The 18668-nt window shown below is 33.0% G+C and overlaps 1 protein-coding gene across 2 annotated transcripts; it reads left to right on the plus strand.

Annotated features, from left to right (window-relative positions):
- The first annotated feature begins 978 nt into the window (after positions 1 to 978).
- On the plus strand, positions 979 to 7358 carry LOC132032784 (calcium-dependent protein kinase 20-like). Of its 2 annotated transcripts, XM_059422495.1 has the most exons (8): positions 979 to 1645; positions 2200 to 2602; positions 3859 to 4002; positions 4106 to 4258; positions 5061 to 5176; positions 5510 to 5677; positions 6598 to 6822; positions 6960 to 7358. In XM_059422495.1, exons 1-8 carry the CDS (start codon positions 1136 to 1138, stop codon positions 7038 to 7040), a joined length of 1800 nt encoding a protein of 599 aa, XP_059278478.1. In that variant the 5' UTR covers positions 979 to 1135; the 3' UTR covers positions 7041 to 7358. The 2 variants fall into 2 exon arrangements, with proteins under 2 accessions (XP_059278478.1, XP_059278479.1); XM_059422496.1 differs by lacking the exon at positions 979 to 1645 and having other exon boundaries at positions 2473 to 2602; positions 3845 to 4002; positions 6960 to 7356.
- Positions 7359 to 18668: the final 11310 nt, after the last annotated feature.

The raw sequence follows: 18668 nt of genomic DNA on the forward strand, positions 1-18668 counted from the left end.
CAATTATTATTTTCCTTAATGCCCTTTTTTCCATTAAAATTTTCCTGATATGAAACTTATTAGAAGAGCTATAATTTTCCTATGGAGGACTATTGTGTATTTATTAGCCCCTGGTACGTCTGCATGCATGCATGCATGCATGAAATAACACGTTGCAGAAGTCATAAATTAACGAACTAAATCAGAATCCTAACCAACCAAACGATCCATTTCCTAACCTTCTAACCCCAATCATTTCCTTAATATTTTCCCTAATTTCTCTAAATCCCTAATAATTTTTTCGAGTTTTTGGACTAATTTCAAGACTAAGGTCATTCTCTGTGGTTTTTTTGTAAAAAGATTGAATTTTTATTGCTGAATTTTATTCAGATTCTAGGAAAAAAATTAGGGTTCTTTGTGCTGCAATTGAGTAGTTAAATCCATGATAATGAGTCCTTGAAGGGTTTTTGGGAATTTTAAAGAAAATATAAGGATTTGATTGAAAAGAATTATTGAATTTCAAGGTGTAATTCATATTCTAGGTATTTGGAATTAGGGTTCTTTTTGATGCAATAAGTAATTAACTTTTTGGGGCAAATGATTATAGGTTCTTGAAGGATTTTTTTGGGAATTTTAAAGAAAATATAAGGATTTATTGAAGAGAAATTCCTTTTTAATTGCTGATTCTTGAATTTCAAGGTGGGATTTTTAGGGTTCTTTTTGCTTCAATTTAGGGGTAGTATTAACTTTTTGGGGCAAAATATTATAGGTCATTAAAGGGTTTTTGGGAATTTTAAAGAAAATATAAGGATTGATTGAAGAAAAAATCCTTTTTTGGCCCAATTCTTGAATTTCAAGGTGTAACTAGGAATCTTGAATGTTAGGATTTTTCTTAGTTAAATTCAAGGGGTAAGTATTAACTTTTTGGGGAAAAAGATTATAGGTCCTTGAAGGGTTTTTAGGAATTTTTTAAAAAAATATAAGGATTTGATTGAAGAAAAATTCCTTGGTATTGGTATATTCTTGAATTTCTAGGTGTAAATTCAAGGGTAAGTATTAACTATTTGGGGCAAAAGATTATAAGTCCTTGAAGGATTTTTTTGGGAATTAAAGAAAATGTAAGGATTTGATTGAAGAGTAAAAGTTTCTTGATGTTATGGGGAATGCATGTGTAGGACCCAATTTGGGCAACAATGGGTTCTTGCAATCAGTTACAGCAGCTATTTGGAAAACAAGGCAACCAGAACATTTAACTCTCCCAAATAAAGGGGATTCAACTTCCCAAAAAAGCCAAGAGAATTCATCAGTTGGTTTGTCGAAAACATCTTCGAAAACAGATGCAAATGTTACTCAGAGTACCCCACCCCCACACCTTATGATTACTGGGGACGCTGAGTATGATGCTAAATCAGTAAATGCCCAAAAGGGTGTTAAAGAGGAGGGTAATGATGTCAAGAATCCAAATGTTAAAAGTACTACTGCTAGCGATAAGCCAACGGAGGGAGTGAAACAGAACAAGCCTAGTCATGTGAAGCGATTATCGAGCATAGGGCTTAAAATGGAATCAGTTTTGGGAAGAAAGACGGGAAATTTGAAGGATGTTTATAGTTTAGGGAGGAAGCTTGGACAAGGGCAATTCGGAGAGACATTCTTATGTGTGGACAAGGTACTGTTGAATGTTGCATCTATTACTGCTACATTTTTTTTTTAGAGTAATTAGTCTTTTAGTTGTAGGAGGAATCTAATGATTTGATTTACTTGAATGTTCAGTTTCTTAGTTGTAAAATAATTAGTTGTCTAGTTGTAGGAGGAATCTAATAGTTGATTTAGTAGAATATTTAGTAGGATAAAGTCTGCTACTTTGTTTATTTGGCGATTTAAAGCCAATGATTAGTGAAATATGAGACAGATTTTCATCCATGTTTTCAACTTTGCTTCAGGACGACGTTTTTATGAGTTGACAAGTTATTGTTGAATGTTGCACTGCTACAATTTTGTTTTAAAGTAATTAGTTGTTTAATTGTTGGAGTAATCTAATATTTGATTTACTAGAATATTCAGTTTCTTAGTCGTAGTAAGAGTCTAATACTTTAGTTGTATGAAGAGTCTACTATTTTGCTTATGCAGCTACTTAAAGCTCTATGGTTAATAAGAGACACATTTTCATCTATGTTTTCAACTTTGCTGCTTGAATCTCTCTTAAAAAAATATTCCTAACAGGAACATGGAAAGGAATTGGCGTGTAAGTCCATTGCTAAAAGGAAGTTGAATACTGAGGAGGATGTGGAGGATGTAAGAAGGGAGATTCATATTATGCACCACTTAGCAGGGCACCCTAGTGTGGTACAAATAGTGGGGGCTTATGAGGATGCTGTTGCAGTACATGTTGTGATGGAACTTTGTTTGGGTGGAGAGCTATTCGACAGGATTTTACAGAGAGGACATTACAGTGAGAAGAAGGCAGCTGAACTTTCTAGGGTAATTGTAGGTGTTGTGGAAGCATGCCATTCCATGGGTGTCATGCATAGGGACCTGAAACCCGAGAACTTTCTTTTTATCAATCAGGATGAGGATTCGCCCTTGAAGACAATTGACTTTGGGTTATCAGTGTTCTTCAAGCCGGGTAGTCCACTTGCAAACATTTTCTTTAATAATGGTGTTGATGTAGCTTGTTAGTTTTGCCATCTCTAATGTTTGCTCATATATTGCTCAACCTTACAGATAAAGTATTAGACTGTCGTCTAACGTTTGCAATAACTTACAAATTATGACCGTGGTCTAACGTTTTCTCATACGATTTTCAGTTTGTTCAAAGGGATCTTTAGACTGTGGTCGAAAAAGTCCATAAGTTGCAGGATAAATAAAAAATGGGTTATTTACTATGGGGAAAATATCACCAATTTATGTGTCATAGTTACACATAGTTGTCGCATGTACATTTGAAAATTTGCACTTGTTATTAGTCTTTAGTAGGTTAGGCCAACAATATTTGATCCAGGTGCTAAATGCTTTCTTATACTATTACTGCCAGGTAATATTTCGTTTCCCCCCTAGTCGGTCAAGAAACCTGATAACTGATAAATTTGCATGTACTCCTTCAATTTGTAGGTCTAACTGTTGATGAAGCATTGTCAGTTGGTTGAAGAATTTAGGTCTGCACCTTCTACATTAATCAACAAGGTCACACCAGTTTCAAATATACCAGTTTCAAACTAGTAAAACCTCTAAGATAGGCTATAAATCAACTCTAGAATTATCTACTTCACCCCTTGTCATGGAAAGTATGTTTCTCATGCATCTAATCCGGACATTTGTTTCTCATGCATCTAATCCGGACATTTTATCTGATCCTGACATAGTAAACAGTGTCTATGGTTTTCTTGCCTTCTCATATATCCACGTGTTTATAACGGAATTCATGTGGCTATTCAATTTGTGTCTTGACCTTGAAAGTTCAGTACATATCAACCGTTGCTTTCATTCGAGAGGAAGTTTTGTAATAATAAAAAGAAGAAACCTGCTATTCTTTTTTCTTTTCTTGTTTATTCACATTAAGGCTATTTTATTATGTATGTGAAGTCTCGAGGATGTGTGTCCAATGCTTATTGTTGGAAGAAGCGCAGCCAGAATTTTTAGTTTACGTGTTCTGAATAGATTATTGTACATAGCAAATGAAATTTTTAACACAAAGATAAGGTTTGAACCGAAGTTATTGGGTTCTACCAAACCCGTAACTAACCCTGTGGCTCTACCCCTAGTTGTAGGCTGTAATTATTCTTCTTTCAGAATAATTCGCTGTTGTTGCCTACTATTTCTTCGAGCTGTTTCATTGACTGATTTTCTGACACCTGATAAAGAAGAAAAGTTCTGTGCCCCCAGGTGAAATGTTCACTGATGTTGTCGGAAGCCCTTATTATGTCGCCCCAGAAGTCTTGCGGAAGCATTATGGTCCAGAATGTGATATATGGAGTGCTGGAGTGATCATTTATATTTTACTAAGTGGAGTTCCCCCCTTTTGGGAAGGTCAGATCTCGTGAATCTCTTTCCTTTTTAATTTGATTCTATAATTTTATGAAGCTAACATGATTTTATCCATCTTGCATGTATTGGTGCTGTTTTGAATCAGAGACGGAGCAAGGAATATTTGAACAGGTTTTAAGAGGGGAACTTGACTTTGTATCAGAACCTTGGCCAAATGTATCAGAAAGTGCAAAAGATCTTGTCAGAAAGATGCTTGTGAGAGATCCAAAAAAGCGGCTAACAGCCCATGAAGTCCTTTGTAAGATGCAAATATTCACTACTCTGATTGTTTATACTCGTGGCATTATCGTTTTCCTCAATGTTTGACTTTGATACTTCTCATTAATTCTAAATTTGTATATGATCATGGAGTCTATATACTTCTTTTCCCTAAATATAGTCCTCTTATTAGGTAGAGCGATCGTAAAAGTACAGCATTGTCTAATGCGCGCTTAAGCCTTGAATCGAGGCGCAAAACATATTTGAGCACTTCGCCTCGCTTAGTGGGCGCTTCAGCATCGCCATCAAGGCTCTAAGGCATACTTTCCTTACCAATGAGTGTAATCCTAAAGAGGGCATATTGTTGGTAGGATGAGACATATATTACAAAATTGCTCACATTTATGAGCAATGTAACTCCTTACTCAGGGCGAAGCCCGGGTTCAACATAATCCAGTAGCTTTGGTTCAAACTCTTTGTTCATATTAAAAAGATCAATCAATATGCATAAATAATGTATCCCCAATCCAGTAAGAAGAAAGAGTTGTGGTTCAGAACCCATAAACTTAAAATCCGGAATCCGCCTCTGTCCTTACTGATTCCACATTTTCTTTCCTACTTTTCTTGTTCAGAAATTTTAAAATATGAGCAAAAGGTGTTGTATCTACATGAGCTCTTTTGTGCAAGTGACTCCCAAAGCTGATAAGATAGGGGAGAAGTAACAGAAAATGCAGCTATAAACTCATAAGACTCTTAACACTTTCCAATTTAGGTTGCCTTGTCTATCCATGTACTTTCTTATGAAATAAATAATGAATGTGCCCATTATCTATATATCTCAGGTCATCCATGGGTCCGTGTTGGCGGTGTAGCTCCAGATAAGCCTCTTGATTCTGCTGTTCTGAGTCGTCTCAATCAATTTTCTGCAATGAACAAATTAAAAAAGATGGCAGTTAGAGTAAGTTATTCTAATTTTTAGGAACTGTTAGCACTGTGATTCCGTAACTAGTGGTATTTATCATGTTTCGAGAAAATGCATTAATAAAAATAAATGTGAGTCAGAAACAAAAATGCCACGACTGTCTAGTAGTAATTCTTCCTTTTTTTCTTCCTGGATGATCTGAATGTGATTATTTTCGGTATATCATGTGCCATGAAACTTTTTGGTATATATTTCTTATTGAATCATAAAATCAGGACTAGCAAAACAGGATATTCTTCATAAAACTTTTATCAACTAATACTAGTTTTCAATTATTTTTGTCGCTGATCCATCCCTCTGTTAATTTAGGTTATTGCTGAAAGTCTGTCAGCAGAGGAAATTGCAGGACTCAAGGAAATGTTCAAAATGATAGACGCTGATAATAGTGGAAGTATTACGCTCGAGGAACTGAAGAAGGGTTTGGAAAGAGTAGGTGCCAATCTGAAGGATTCAGAAATAACTAGTTTAATGCAATCGGTAAGTAAATAATTTTGCTAATTTGTCTATGCAGTTTTTTCCTTACATGAAAAGATGTTGTTTACATAAACGATAGATGCCTTAAAATAGTTTTACGCTACTCTTTCTTATCGGAGACATAAATATTAGACTATTTCGTGTTTAATTTGAAAGTATAATTTACTTTAGCAATTAAGGTGGAGTTGAATCCATTTGAAAATTTACTTCAGCAATTAAGGTGGAGTTGAATCCATTTGCAATTGACTAGCCAAGAGGGTGCAAAAATGATCCCTTGAGTGCTCTTTGCAATTTCTGTGTTCCAGTTCCGCTAGCCATCGGAGTAACAATGGCTCGTAAATGATGTATCACAAAGAATAGAGGCTAGTAAAGGCTTTGTATAAACTCTGCTTCTTCCGTTCTTCCATTTTCTTCTCAAACTTTTCCACAGGTTCAACCTTTAGATTTATGCTCCTGTCATTTCTTCTTCTCGATCTTTTCCAGCATAGAGGTCCGACCTTTATATATCTACACTTCTGAGATTGAAAGCCAAGCTATCTAGTGGATAACTATCTAATCATACTGTTGAGACATAATTGATTGAAAGTGTGTTCTCTCTTTCAGTTTAAGCTTTTAGATGAGATGGTGACACATTTCAACCTAGTATCAGAATCATTCTTAAACTTAGCTTTATCTTATGTTTTTGTGAGAATATGGACACATTGGTTCGAGGGAATTCCAGGAGAACAACAAATCTTTATAGGGGAGATCTAAACGGTCATATAGGTAGAAATAGCAACCGGGGGGTTGGGGGTGGGGTGTAATGGTTATGGTACTAGGAAAAAGTTGAATATTTTCTCTTGCGGTATAGAGATGTATGTATTCCTAATCATATATTGTCAAATTTGATCCATTCTCAAACAAGCTTCTTTGTGCAATTGCAGGCAGATATTGATAATAGTGGTACCATTGACTATGGTGAGTTTATAGCTGCTATGCTCCATCTAAACAAAATTCATAAGGAGGATCACATGTATGCTGCTTTTTCGTATTTTGATCAAGATGGTAGCGGCTATATCACGAAGGATGAGCTCCAACAGGCTTGTGAGAAGTTCGGGATGAGCAATATCCCCATCGAAGAACTTATGCGCGAAGTAGATCAAGATAATGTACATCCCTTCACCCTCGTTCTTTGGATTTCGTCTAATATTTTTGCATAACCGTGCAATGTTAAGCCTAGAAACCTAGAATTTCTTTTAATATCTTTACTCAAACTCAATGTTTTCTACACGTATCAATATTTCAGGATGGACGCATCGATTACAATGAATTTGTAGTGATGATGCAAGACACCGGTTTTGGTGATAAGGGGAGTAGAAGAATGTAAGCATTGGCATTTCAGAGGCGTTAAAAGCCCGGGACTCATGATAAAATCATACTTACATTGGCCATTTGCATTTACGTCCCCAAAAGTACATGACAAGAGAAACTTACACTGTATTATATCATACATACATGTAAAGAATAGTCAGGCATTGGAGAGGGAAGGCTAGGCTAGTTTTTTCTTCCTTAATAGCATTCACATTTTGTATCTTTTACTTGTATATTTCTCTTTTTTTTTCACTCCCATTTTGTATCTATGAAATTTTTGTTACACTTATTTAGATTTACACTTTACCTGTCCATTTGATCAATTTCAGTGTTTGCACAAGTACTTTAGAACTTTGACTTTCTACTGTTGCATAACACTATAGCCCAACAGCTTCTGACCAAACAATTTTTCAACATAATTAATAGTACATGTTTACTTTTAGACATAATACATAAACAAGCCCTAAAACTTGAACACTTTCATGGAAGTAGTGTGAAAACAAAGAATATAGTGCATGACCATCCATCTCTTCATTGGTGTGCACAAGTAGGCTACCTATAAAAATATTTATAATCAAGAACTTGTATAAAGTTGAACACGTAAACACAAATGCTCGATATGACACATAAATTTTGGAGGTGTCTAGATGATCATTTTTATAAGTTAATATGTTCAAGTGTTCAACCGACAAAGAGGATCCCAAGTTGAGGTGCCTACGCTCAAATTTTATGTGCACACCGCGGATTGGAGGGTATACTCGCCATGCATGCCGGTTCAAGAGCCAAATTTGAGGGTTGTTTATGTATTCTGCCTTTGTTTTATTTATGCTCAAGGAATTTTTTTCCTGTTGAACACTTGAAGCAATACATTGGAAGTGAATGAGTGTGAAAATTCAACAGTGAATATAGTAGCATGACCATCCCATCTCTTCATTGAAGCCAAACATATTGAACACGTTTTCTCAAAGTTGTAAGAATTGACCTACCTATAAAAATATTTATAATCAAGAACTTGTAGGTAGAAAGACAACTTCAGTCCTTACACACGTCAATCAGTTTTAATATCAAACTCAATAAATACATGTAAACATGTTTACATAAACGGTTATCAATTAATCGTAGTTACTTAATATACTCATCTCAATTTTATCATTAATCTTAGTGAACTAATATAATTTGGTTTAAAGTCCGAACCCCCCCCCCCCCTCACCACCCCCAACCTCTTTTCAATGCATTTCTAACCTATTATACCTTTTTCCACTAATAAAGGGCCCAATGCACATGATATCTAACCTAACAAACTCACCTTTTATTTTTTTTCAAAGCATAACTACCTTAACTTTCCAAAATCACCTCCCCTATGAAACTAACAATTCATCAATGATTGTAGTGAGATGAGTAGGGTCCCTCGACTTTTAATCAGATGTCTCGGATTCGAATTCTGAAAATGGAGAAAATATTAGTGGGAAGCGCTTCTCCCTTTAATTGGCGTTACGCGATGCGTTCAGATTAGTCGAGCGGGCCCCAAAGGCGAGTAGGGGACATGGGTTGGAAATAAAAAGAAACAACTCACCTCTCACTTTCAACCATCTAAGCTCCAAATCAAGTTCACCTTATAGCTCTACATTTTTTTTTTTTTGGCTTAAGAGCTCTACATTGTTAAGGACCACTTGTTATTTTCTAGTGCTCATGCTCTGTTAGAATATATATATATATATATACACACACACAAAAAGAAAGAAAAAATTAATGACAGTCATGTTGTGGATGAGGGTTTGTTTTACCTTTTTCTTGAATGTTCCCTCTTGATATAGCACATCAGAAGCTTAAGAAGTATACCTTGCCGGTACCTCTATTTATTTATTTGCTTGTTTGTTTATTTTTGGTAAATATTTAGGGCAACTCAGTTTTTCCCATTTTAATTCACGTGTCATCTGTAATGTCCACTTCATTGCAGCCAATTAAGCCACTATTTCTCATGCAGGTGGTAATTGTCATAGTTTGAAAAATAGTATTCTCTTCTTAATTTCTTGATTGCCTACACATTTTTTTGTTTTGGTGTGAAAAGTTTCAACTTAACTTGACTTCTCTTCGTTCCTGATTGCCTAAAATCAAACTCATGATTGTACTATCATTTCTAGTGATTACTCTGTGGAAAGATATTTATATGTGATTGTTTTGGTTCGAGACGGAATGAGATATGAAATTTTTCGTTAATCTGTCGCTAAGTAGCTCCTAATTAATAGAATGTTTTTATAATTGATCACTAACCCATCGTTAAAAAACATTAGCAACTAATTTTTATTGTTTAATGATAGAAGTATTCCGTGGCAGTTTTTTTTTGGTAGTAAATAACTTGGGAGGTAAGAGTGTCTTGGGAAGAAATTAAATAGGTGATAGTAACATACCTAAACAATAACAATAATTGAGCTTTTCGAAGGCATCAATAAGCTAGAGAAGTGCAATAAGGTGGACAAATAGATATATTTATCTGTATAATCATCGAAAGGTAGGGTAGAATGGAGGAAACTCCTCCTCCCTTAATTAGAACTTTCGGCTTCAAATCCTAATAATAGAGTCCTCTTCGATAGAAAGAGCTAAAATACTCCGTAATAAACTTATTTACGACACAAATCTTATTAAATGGGCCAGTAAGTTTCGAACATCGAGTACCAGAAGAAAAACAAGTATGTCCACATAATTTTGATAAGTGATTTTATGCCATTAACATCTTTTTCTATACTTGTTTTATGTTAGTCACTAAAGTACACTTTTAATTTCTTGATATGCATTTAGGAAATATTAACTTTAAAATTAAATGGTTTTGTTCTAGGATATTCAATATCAATAGACTAGTTTAATTTAGTTAGACACCTGCATTTTCTCACTCTTGAGAATTCCCAACTTGTTGGAACTATATTGAGTGTCATAAATTTATAGTCAAACATTATATACTATCAAAGAAAATGATAGGCATTAAACTCTAGGACACCAAATTTGAAACTCAATTGTAATCATTAGACTATGTCGCGAAAATAATTATTAGTCCAATTTCCAACAAGTCTTTTTTAGTACCATATATAAGACAACTGTCCAAAGTATGCAAATTGAACTCTTTGTATGATAGGCTTTTTTTGGAAGGAAAATACAAAAGAAATGAAATTGCTGAACTTCGTTTTCCTCCTTGTTTGCTTTGGGAGAAAAATTGAGAAGGAAAAAACAATGATAACATATATGAGTAATTAATTAACTACGGAGAAAGCGTAAATTTTTTAATGGATGTTTTAGTGGGAATGTCGTCAGAAATATGGAATTTCTGATGGAAAATCTATCAAAAATATTTGCAACAAGTTAATTTCTGATGGATTTCATAATTATTATTCAAATCATCAAAGATTGTGGTATGGTGATAAGTATCTTCAATCCTTAACCAGAGGTGTCGAATTCGAACTCTGAAAATAAAATCACCTTTGGTAGAAAATGTTTTGTTCCAAATTGAGATTTTCAAGGCCAAACTTGAATTACTCGATTTACAAAGTGTGTCGTGAATATTGGGTGGAAAATAAAAATAATTATTATTCTGAATGGTTGGTAATACGCTAACCAACGACAGAGTGACCAATATTATTGAAATCCTTTTTTTAGTTAAAAAATATGTTTGCATTACACTCGAGCCAAATGTTCCATAAACAAAAGGGTAGGATGACTTAAAAGATAACACAACACCACTGAGGGATATAATAGGATAGATGAAATATTTCACTCTTAACCAAATTAAACGTCTACGGTTCGAAGATGAGAATGAAAAATATTCAAATAGAAAATGATTCTCCATCTAATAAGTCCTACCCGATGCGAATCCGACCAGTAAGTACTTGATATTTAAATGGTTAAGCAATGATGACATTATTGGCAGAAATTTGATATTTATAGTTTCTGGCTCCTTTTGACAAAGAGAGCAAATATATGGCTTAGTAAATTGAATTAATTTCAGTTTGTTGATGGATTCTGCTATTTATAAATCAAAATTCTATTATACTGAATTGAAATTAATCATGAACCACACTATTGTTAGTTTTTATGATCAATGACAAATTTACATTGAATGTGATGGTCCCTGCAATCTTCAAATTCTTGACAAGTATACACGACACTTTGTAAGTAGTATAGAAAATGGCACTAAGAATATCCGCATTGATCAGAGACTTGAACAATAGATAATATTAAAAATAGGACACCAACTTTTCTTCAAAGTAATACTCCTTATGTCTGAATTAATAATATTTTATTGGGCTCAGTGCTTAATAAAGAAATTGAAATTTATAATCTAAATAAGTTAGGACATTTGTGTGGCTACTCATTAAAAGTAAAACGAGAAGTTTAATGTTATATTATTTAATAAATTAAGAAACGTGTTATTCTTTTTAAAACAGACTAAAAAAATCCTACACATAAATTATGACAGAGGGACTATATATCACTAATTAGATAGCATGGGTAACATTAATTTAGTTTTGCTTTGAATTTATTATTCCTTGTGGTCCAACTTATATGATACACTTTTCTTTTTTAATTTGTTTAAAATAGAATATCATATTTTTATATTTAAAAATAATTTAATTTTAAAATTTTCATTTAACTCTTAATGAGATGATTTATGGCCACACATATGTCAGCTTGTTTTAGACTATTGGTTACAAAAAAATGGTTTCGTTCTTAAACGTCATACTCAGTTAAACAATCTATATATATAATAAAGCTAGGTATAGATAAGATGATGTAACACCTCTCTTAGGTCATGATTCCTATTTATTTATTTTCTCAATTTTTTTGACTTTTTTGCCTTATAATCTCCTTTTTTCTATTTTTCTCTTCTTTCCTTTCATTCAAGGTATTGATTAGCCCACTCCCTCTCCCTTTTAAAAGTAACCGGACGTGTCTATGTTTTTTTTTTTCTCAACATGAATAACGTACTCTTTTCAGTTACAAGTTTAATTTATCCATGAGTACTTATGGTACCTTAAAAGACTCTTATTGCTGAATTTGAGGGGATTTTACGCAATTAAACTTTGACCATTACTAATCCACTATATATATTCGGACAAACCAAATGTTATCTAGCTTTTGTGTACTGTAGTGGAGTGAGGTAAATACTGTTGGGATTTTGATAACTCTTTTCTTCTACGGGGGTGCAATGGGTTGGATTTGTTTCTTAACTTCTAATACCTTTTATCTTAAGATAATTTTAGAGTTGGCCATTCGAAATACCAACAGCAAGTTATTTTTACGATAATCCTTTATTTATAGAACTTCATTAGTTGCTTGGACCTCACAAGAATTATTTTCCCTGTTATCGTTTTACGTGACTGTAAAGCTTTGTGTTGTAAACAAAATTGTGCCTGATGTTCTTCTAGCAGGTTTAGATACGCACTTGCCTTGCCATGACATTTTCCATAACCAGTTGGGAGTAGTTATATAGTGGCCCAAAATCTATAAAACGATTTGAAGAAATCCCACGGTTTGCCAGTTGGTCTTTAATTTTTACCCTTCAAAATCGAAATTATGCTTAGTGGAACACAAGTTTTTAAGGGCGCATGACCAGGGGCGGAGCCAGCATACGGCTTGCGGGTTCAGCCGAATTCAGTAACTTTGGTTCAAATTCTGTATTTATCTTGAAAAATTCATTGAATAGGTATAAATTATTACTTTAAAACTCAGTAACTTAAACGAATTAGCATCCCGAACCCACAAGCTTCAAATTCTGGCTCCGCCTCTGCGCATGACATAATTTGTATGAAATATTATGATGTGAAAATATAAATTTATACACTGTGAAAAATTATTTGTTATAAGGAGCAAAAATTAAAGACCAACACAAAAGAGGACAAAAGTGCAAACGACCCGAATGGTTTACGGAGGTAAAGTCTTTTTACTTTCTAAGATTATGTTCTGATTTGACTTTTCTGCTTAGCTTTTGAAACTTTAAGTTTTGCAAAATACCTTTGATACTCTCAGGTTAGGTTGGACAGTCAGGGTCAAAAACCAGAGATCAAAGAGTCAATAAACTTTTGTGATTGATCATCTTCTCAAAAAAGAAAAGAAAAAAATTAAATATATTATTAATTTTTATATAAAAAAAAAGTCAATCTTTTTAATATTTAAGATTCGAGTATTAGAAGAAGACTATTTCATAAAATAAGTAACAAAATTTTATGAGCGGTTAAATTTACTAGTAGAAAATAATACTCCCTCCGTTTCAATTTGTGTGAACTTTTTCGGAGTACAAGGGTCAAACTTTATAACTTTGACCTTAAATTTTGACATAGATTTTTCAAATTTATAAAAATAAAATTTATATATTTAGAAACTACATAAAAATTACTATAAGTCATTATAATTTATAATTCAAATAATTTAGAAAAAATGGAAGGAAAACGTGGTCAAAGAGCTACCTCGAAGACTCTCCAAATAGTAATAGATTCACATAAATTGAAACAGAGGGATAATTTGATTTCTAAGAACAACAATTCACTTCTTTAATGAAAGAGGAGGAGCAAACATGCTTTTTGCCGTTTGTTAATATTGGCTTTCGGTTAACTGCTTTGTAAATATTAGATTTAGCTTAAACGGCAAGGTGAAAATGAGTTACGGGTGCAAATAATATCTTATCAATGGCAATATCTCCAAATTTTTTTTGGGAAAGTCACTCTTTAGACTGGATTAAAACATCTTGTATTTGCCCTTGCAATTAACTGAGCAACTCAACATGTCTAAAATATTAGAGAAATGTATATGAATTTACTCTTTAGTTTTGAATCTATATATAATATAAAGCTAAATATAGATAAGGTGATATGACACCTCTCTATGGCCTCCATTCCTATTTATCTTTTTTTTTGGAATTTTCTCTATTTTCCCACTTATGTGGTATAAATAATAATGTATTAACAAGTTCAAAAGTCAATTATTAATTTCTTCCTAATTAACATTTTTCTCTAACATATGAGCCATTTTGTAGTATTTACTTGCATCTTAAATTACCATTATGTACTTCTTTTTCTCTCTCCCACTTGTAGTATATACTTGCCTATTAGACTCCCACCATTTACTTCCTCAAATGTAACCTTTAAACCCATTACTATAAATCCAACGAACATAAGTTGATTAGTGCATAACTGCTTGGCAAGCACCTCTTTTGTCCAATCTATGTAGTTATATACGAGTATATTTTCTTCTGAGTACAAATATAAGTTTTTTTTTTTTTTTAATTTTATTTTTAGGTTAAACTATGATTAGAATTAGCAAATGTGACTAAGCAATGCCAATTTCTACTATTTTCCCTTGCAGGTTCTAAAGCCTCTTGGATTCCCAGCAAAACCAATATTTCTTCTATTCTATCAAGTGTATGTATTCCATCTTACCGTCGAAAAAGCATTGTATGATTGTGTTATCCATCATTTCTATTGGGTTGATCTAAATCAATCTTTACATAGAAGAACATGTATTTATAGATCAATATTGACAACTAATAACATTATTCAAGGAGTTGAAAGACTCAAGTAGCTTTGTTTAAAGTTCTTTAATTGTTATATATCTATTTGATTGTAGTTGTGTACATATTTCTTTATGATAGTTTGTCAAATTTGACTGATGAACTTTTTTAGACTTTTACACACTATTTTCCCATTTTATTTGATGCACAAATCATGCTACCAAAATATAAAAGAAAAAAATAGATTATCTTTTGCTTTCATCTTTTTCCTTCAACAACTAATTTTCAACTAATGTACTGCGATGGTTATATACCACATAAAGATTTTTACTTCAACAACTAATTTTCAGCTAATAGATTATCTTTTGCTTTCATCTTTTTCCTTCAACAACGAATTTTCAACTAATGTACTAAGATGGATACTACATAAAGATTTTTCAATTTTTTCTTTTTCTATTTCTAACTATTTGTTTGTATTTTTAATTAATATATAAATTAATGTCTGCGCGCTTTGTAAAACCTTTGAAACAATTTCGACACACTTCTCCTCCTTCAGCTAAAGCATGAGAATGATGACTAATACTAAATTAAAAAATGCAATACTTCGTGAATAACCTAATAAGTATTGCGATTCACTTTTTCGAAAAATCTCTTGAATATTTATAGAAACCATAAGAGAATTGCACAAAATGAGAGGGTCCATCAGGGGCAGAGAAAGAGATAGGGACGGGGACGGGAAGGGATGTCAAAGAATAAACACAGAAAAAGATTTAATAACAATTTTGTTAACAATATGAAGCAAAAGAAATGCCAATACGTGTGAAAATCATTTGAATTGGCCAACTAAGTAATTATTTGCAAGTCTGCAACTATTTTATACCATTGATTCTTCTTTTGGATTTTCTTTTTCTGTTTTAGTTTGTTCATTCATGCATATTTTTTACTTATATTATTTTTTCGTATTGTCTAATATATTTGTTTTTATATACTCATTTTATGGAATTTCAGAGGAGTTTGAGATTAATAAGAAGCATCCCATAATATATGTAGATGTTTCAACTAATTATATTTGATTGTTTTAACTCAAGCTGCGCGAAGCGCGAAACAATTCTTAGTGTCATATAAATTAGGACGGAGTAAGTACTTCTGAACGACTTAAAAAAAAGTATATCCACCACAGGGTGTGCATAATTTGGTATTATGGAACCAAAATAAAAAAGTTCGGCATATTATTTGATTTAAGCTTTTTCAGAAATTCGATCGGTATATGGTATTTAGACAAAATTTTGAAATAAGGATATCAAATACATACTAACTTACACGATAAATATATTTTAGATCATAACATAACAATTAAAGGCCTAAAATTTACTTGTTTACCCTTTGTTTTTTCACTCTTCTAATTTTTTTTCGTTATCTACTTATCTTTCTTCTCTTTTTCTTTTGCCTACTAATTACCTTTTCGGCCTTTTCACTTTTAGGCTTTAGAAATCAGAAATGGACAATTTCAATTTTCCCACCTATATTTATTTCAGAACTGATAGTAAACTAGTTCAAAAATTCTTACATAGTCACACATGTCTTTGCTCTAACTCATTCTCTAGAAAATTGGAAGTTTCTTTTTCTTTTATTTTGTCCAAGATTTGTTTACCTCTCTTAACAGCAAAAAAGGGAGTTACAATTTTCAATCCAATTCGAACAAGTCGAAATTACCGAACCAAATAAATCAAAATCAAAAGGAGAAATTTCGAATCATATCGAATTTACATTTTCAATCCAATAAGATGTTTTTTCTTTTTTTTTTATTAAAAAATTATGAAAGTAAAATAAAATACATGAAATAGAAAATTGAGGGGCGGGGGGCGGGGGGGGGGGGGGGATGGTGGAGTGTGGGGTAGGAGGGTGGTGTGAGGTGGGCGGGGGCGGATGTACCAAGAGCCGGGGTGTTCGCACTGAACATCGGACGAAAAAATACGGTGTATATTTAGGGTATATTTTATGTGTTTATGTACGTATATTAAGCAAACCTTTGATCATATATTACGGTGTATATTTAGGTTTAATTATTTTTACGAATACGCGAGTGAAAATCACAGATAATCCCGCATTTTGGAGGTCGGGTGGGTGGTTTGGGGTGAGTAGGGTGGTGGGTGGAGTGGGGGTGCGTGGTTTGGTGGGGGCTGTGGGGGATGGGTGTGGATGGAAGGTGCGGGGGTGGGGATAGGGTGGTGGATGGAGGTTGAGGGTGGAGGGAGTGGGTTTGGATTTTGTGGGAGCGGTGGGGGTGGGTTGGGGAACATTAATATGACATTTTTAGAAAATCGAACATGAAAAAATCGAACCGAAAGATTTAGAAAAGACGAGGAAGAGGAGTGGCTCCTTACGCTAAAACTCTTTGGTTTTAATTATTGGTCGGTAGAGGATGCTTAGAATGACCGAGATTAGTGATCATATCAAATCGACCGATTAACACCCTAATCAACCAAAAACAAGTAAGTTAAAAATTGTTAAATGCTAAAAGCTAAGTGTCATTTTCCATGTTAAAAAAAAAAAAAAAAAAGACAATTGAAAAGTGAGAAACAAAAACCTTCTTTTTAATTAATAAATAAGAAGCAAATCATACAAGATACGTGATATCCCTTAATTAAGACGTGGATAGGTCCCCAAAGAGTTTAATGATTCTACATGCCACATGTTGTAAATATAGCCATTTGCCAGCCTAACATGTGCTGTGGTCACTCTAACACGTGTCTTATAATTAGTAAAAATATGTAAACTTTCTATTGAAAAAGATAAAAATATGTGACTATATTATAAGTCACTGGTAACGCTCTGGCTTCCACTGTCCCCATGCAAGTGCGGTCTTTGTCACGTGCCTTTCCCTCTTTCGGGCGGCACCGCCCCCTCTTTTCGAATTTAAACCATGATGTCTTTTTATGAGAAAATTTTCATGAATAGTTATAATTCAGAGCGTAATTACGAGACGTAACTATAAGTTCATGTATTTATGAAATATAGTTATAATTATTATAAAAGACGAATATCAATAAATTTTTTTTGTATCAGACGGATATCAGTTCAGTTGTATCAGACGGGTATTAGGCGGTCAGTGGCAGAGCCAAGAATTTGATAAAGGGTGTGCAGATTTTTTTTACGACTTGTGTTAAAGGGTGTGCAAAATTAAATATATCTTTCATAATATACGACGTTTAATCGTAAATACGACGTATAATTTTAATAGGTGTGCGTCGGACCACCCTTAAATTAAATATCCAGATTGAAATCGAAAGGAGTTGTATCTAATATTTACGATAGCTATGTTTCGTAAAAACAATAGTTATGTTTGAAACTATAGCTATATTTCATAATAAATACAGTCTGAATGTTTGCTATGTCGCGTCATTTTCCTTTTTTAACCGACATCCACTTTGGAGTTCAATTAATTTGGATTTATAAAAATACCTATCTTAGAAGTAGAGCGCTTGAGCGTAAAAATTGTGGCAGAGTAATTATTGTAATTGTTACTATTAAGTTTCATGTGTGTCATTTTATAAATATGTAAATTTCTATCTTCCAATACAAAAATATTTTTATTAGATAAAGATGGAAAAACTGGTGAAATTATAACGTCTGAAAAAGAGAAATGTTATGCAGAGTATTGTGCGACAGAAAGATATCTAACAAAATGAAAGGGAAAATATCTATCGAATGGTGTAAGATCAATAATTTTATTTAGGGAATTATATAAATGACCTTGTGCACTAAATTTTCGCAATGTGTTGGTGTAACGAATGGAAAAAAATCTATTGAATGGTGTAATTAGAGGAATATTTTTTGGTGTGTTTAGCTTTTATTATGTGATGTATTAAAAAGAAAAGGCACGATCAGTTTATTGTACGCGATTTTTTACCTGACATTTTTATGAGATACTGTTTGAACAGTTTAAATCCGTGATCTCCTAATTATATCCTTTAAGATCAACAATATTATATGAATCCTGAAAACGATTGAGTATCTGATGTCAACAGTGTTAAAATAAATTCAGAGATATTTTATAATAGTTAATTTTTCTTCTATTTTAGAATCACATTAATAACAGAATATCTTTTTAAATTTAAAAATATTCTATAGAATATACTTCCTAGTAAAAGG

Source organism: Lycium ferocissimum, chromosome 10, assembly GCF_029784015.1.
Source record: "Lycium ferocissimum isolate CSIRO_LF1 chromosome 10, AGI_CSIRO_Lferr_CH_V1, whole genome shotgun sequence".
Classification (NCBI taxonomy): domain Eukaryota; kingdom Viridiplantae; phylum Streptophyta; class Magnoliopsida; order Solanales; family Solanaceae; genus Lycium; species Lycium ferocissimum.

Excerpts from the sequence above, each read along its gene's own strand:
- LOC132032784 (XM_059422495.1), top strand. The coding sequence starts at position 1,136 with ATGGGGAATGCATGTGTAGGACCCAATTTGGGCAACAATGGGTTCTTG. Across the intron at positions 4,259-5,060 it reads AACAGCCCATGAAGTCCTTT|GTCATCCATGGGTCCGTGTT; the intron begins GTAAGATGCAAA and ends TATATATCTCAG. Across the intron at positions 5,177-5,509 it reads TAAAAAAGATGGCAGTTAGA|GTTATTGCTGAAAGTCTGTC; the intron begins GTAAGTTATTCT and ends CTGTTAATTTAG.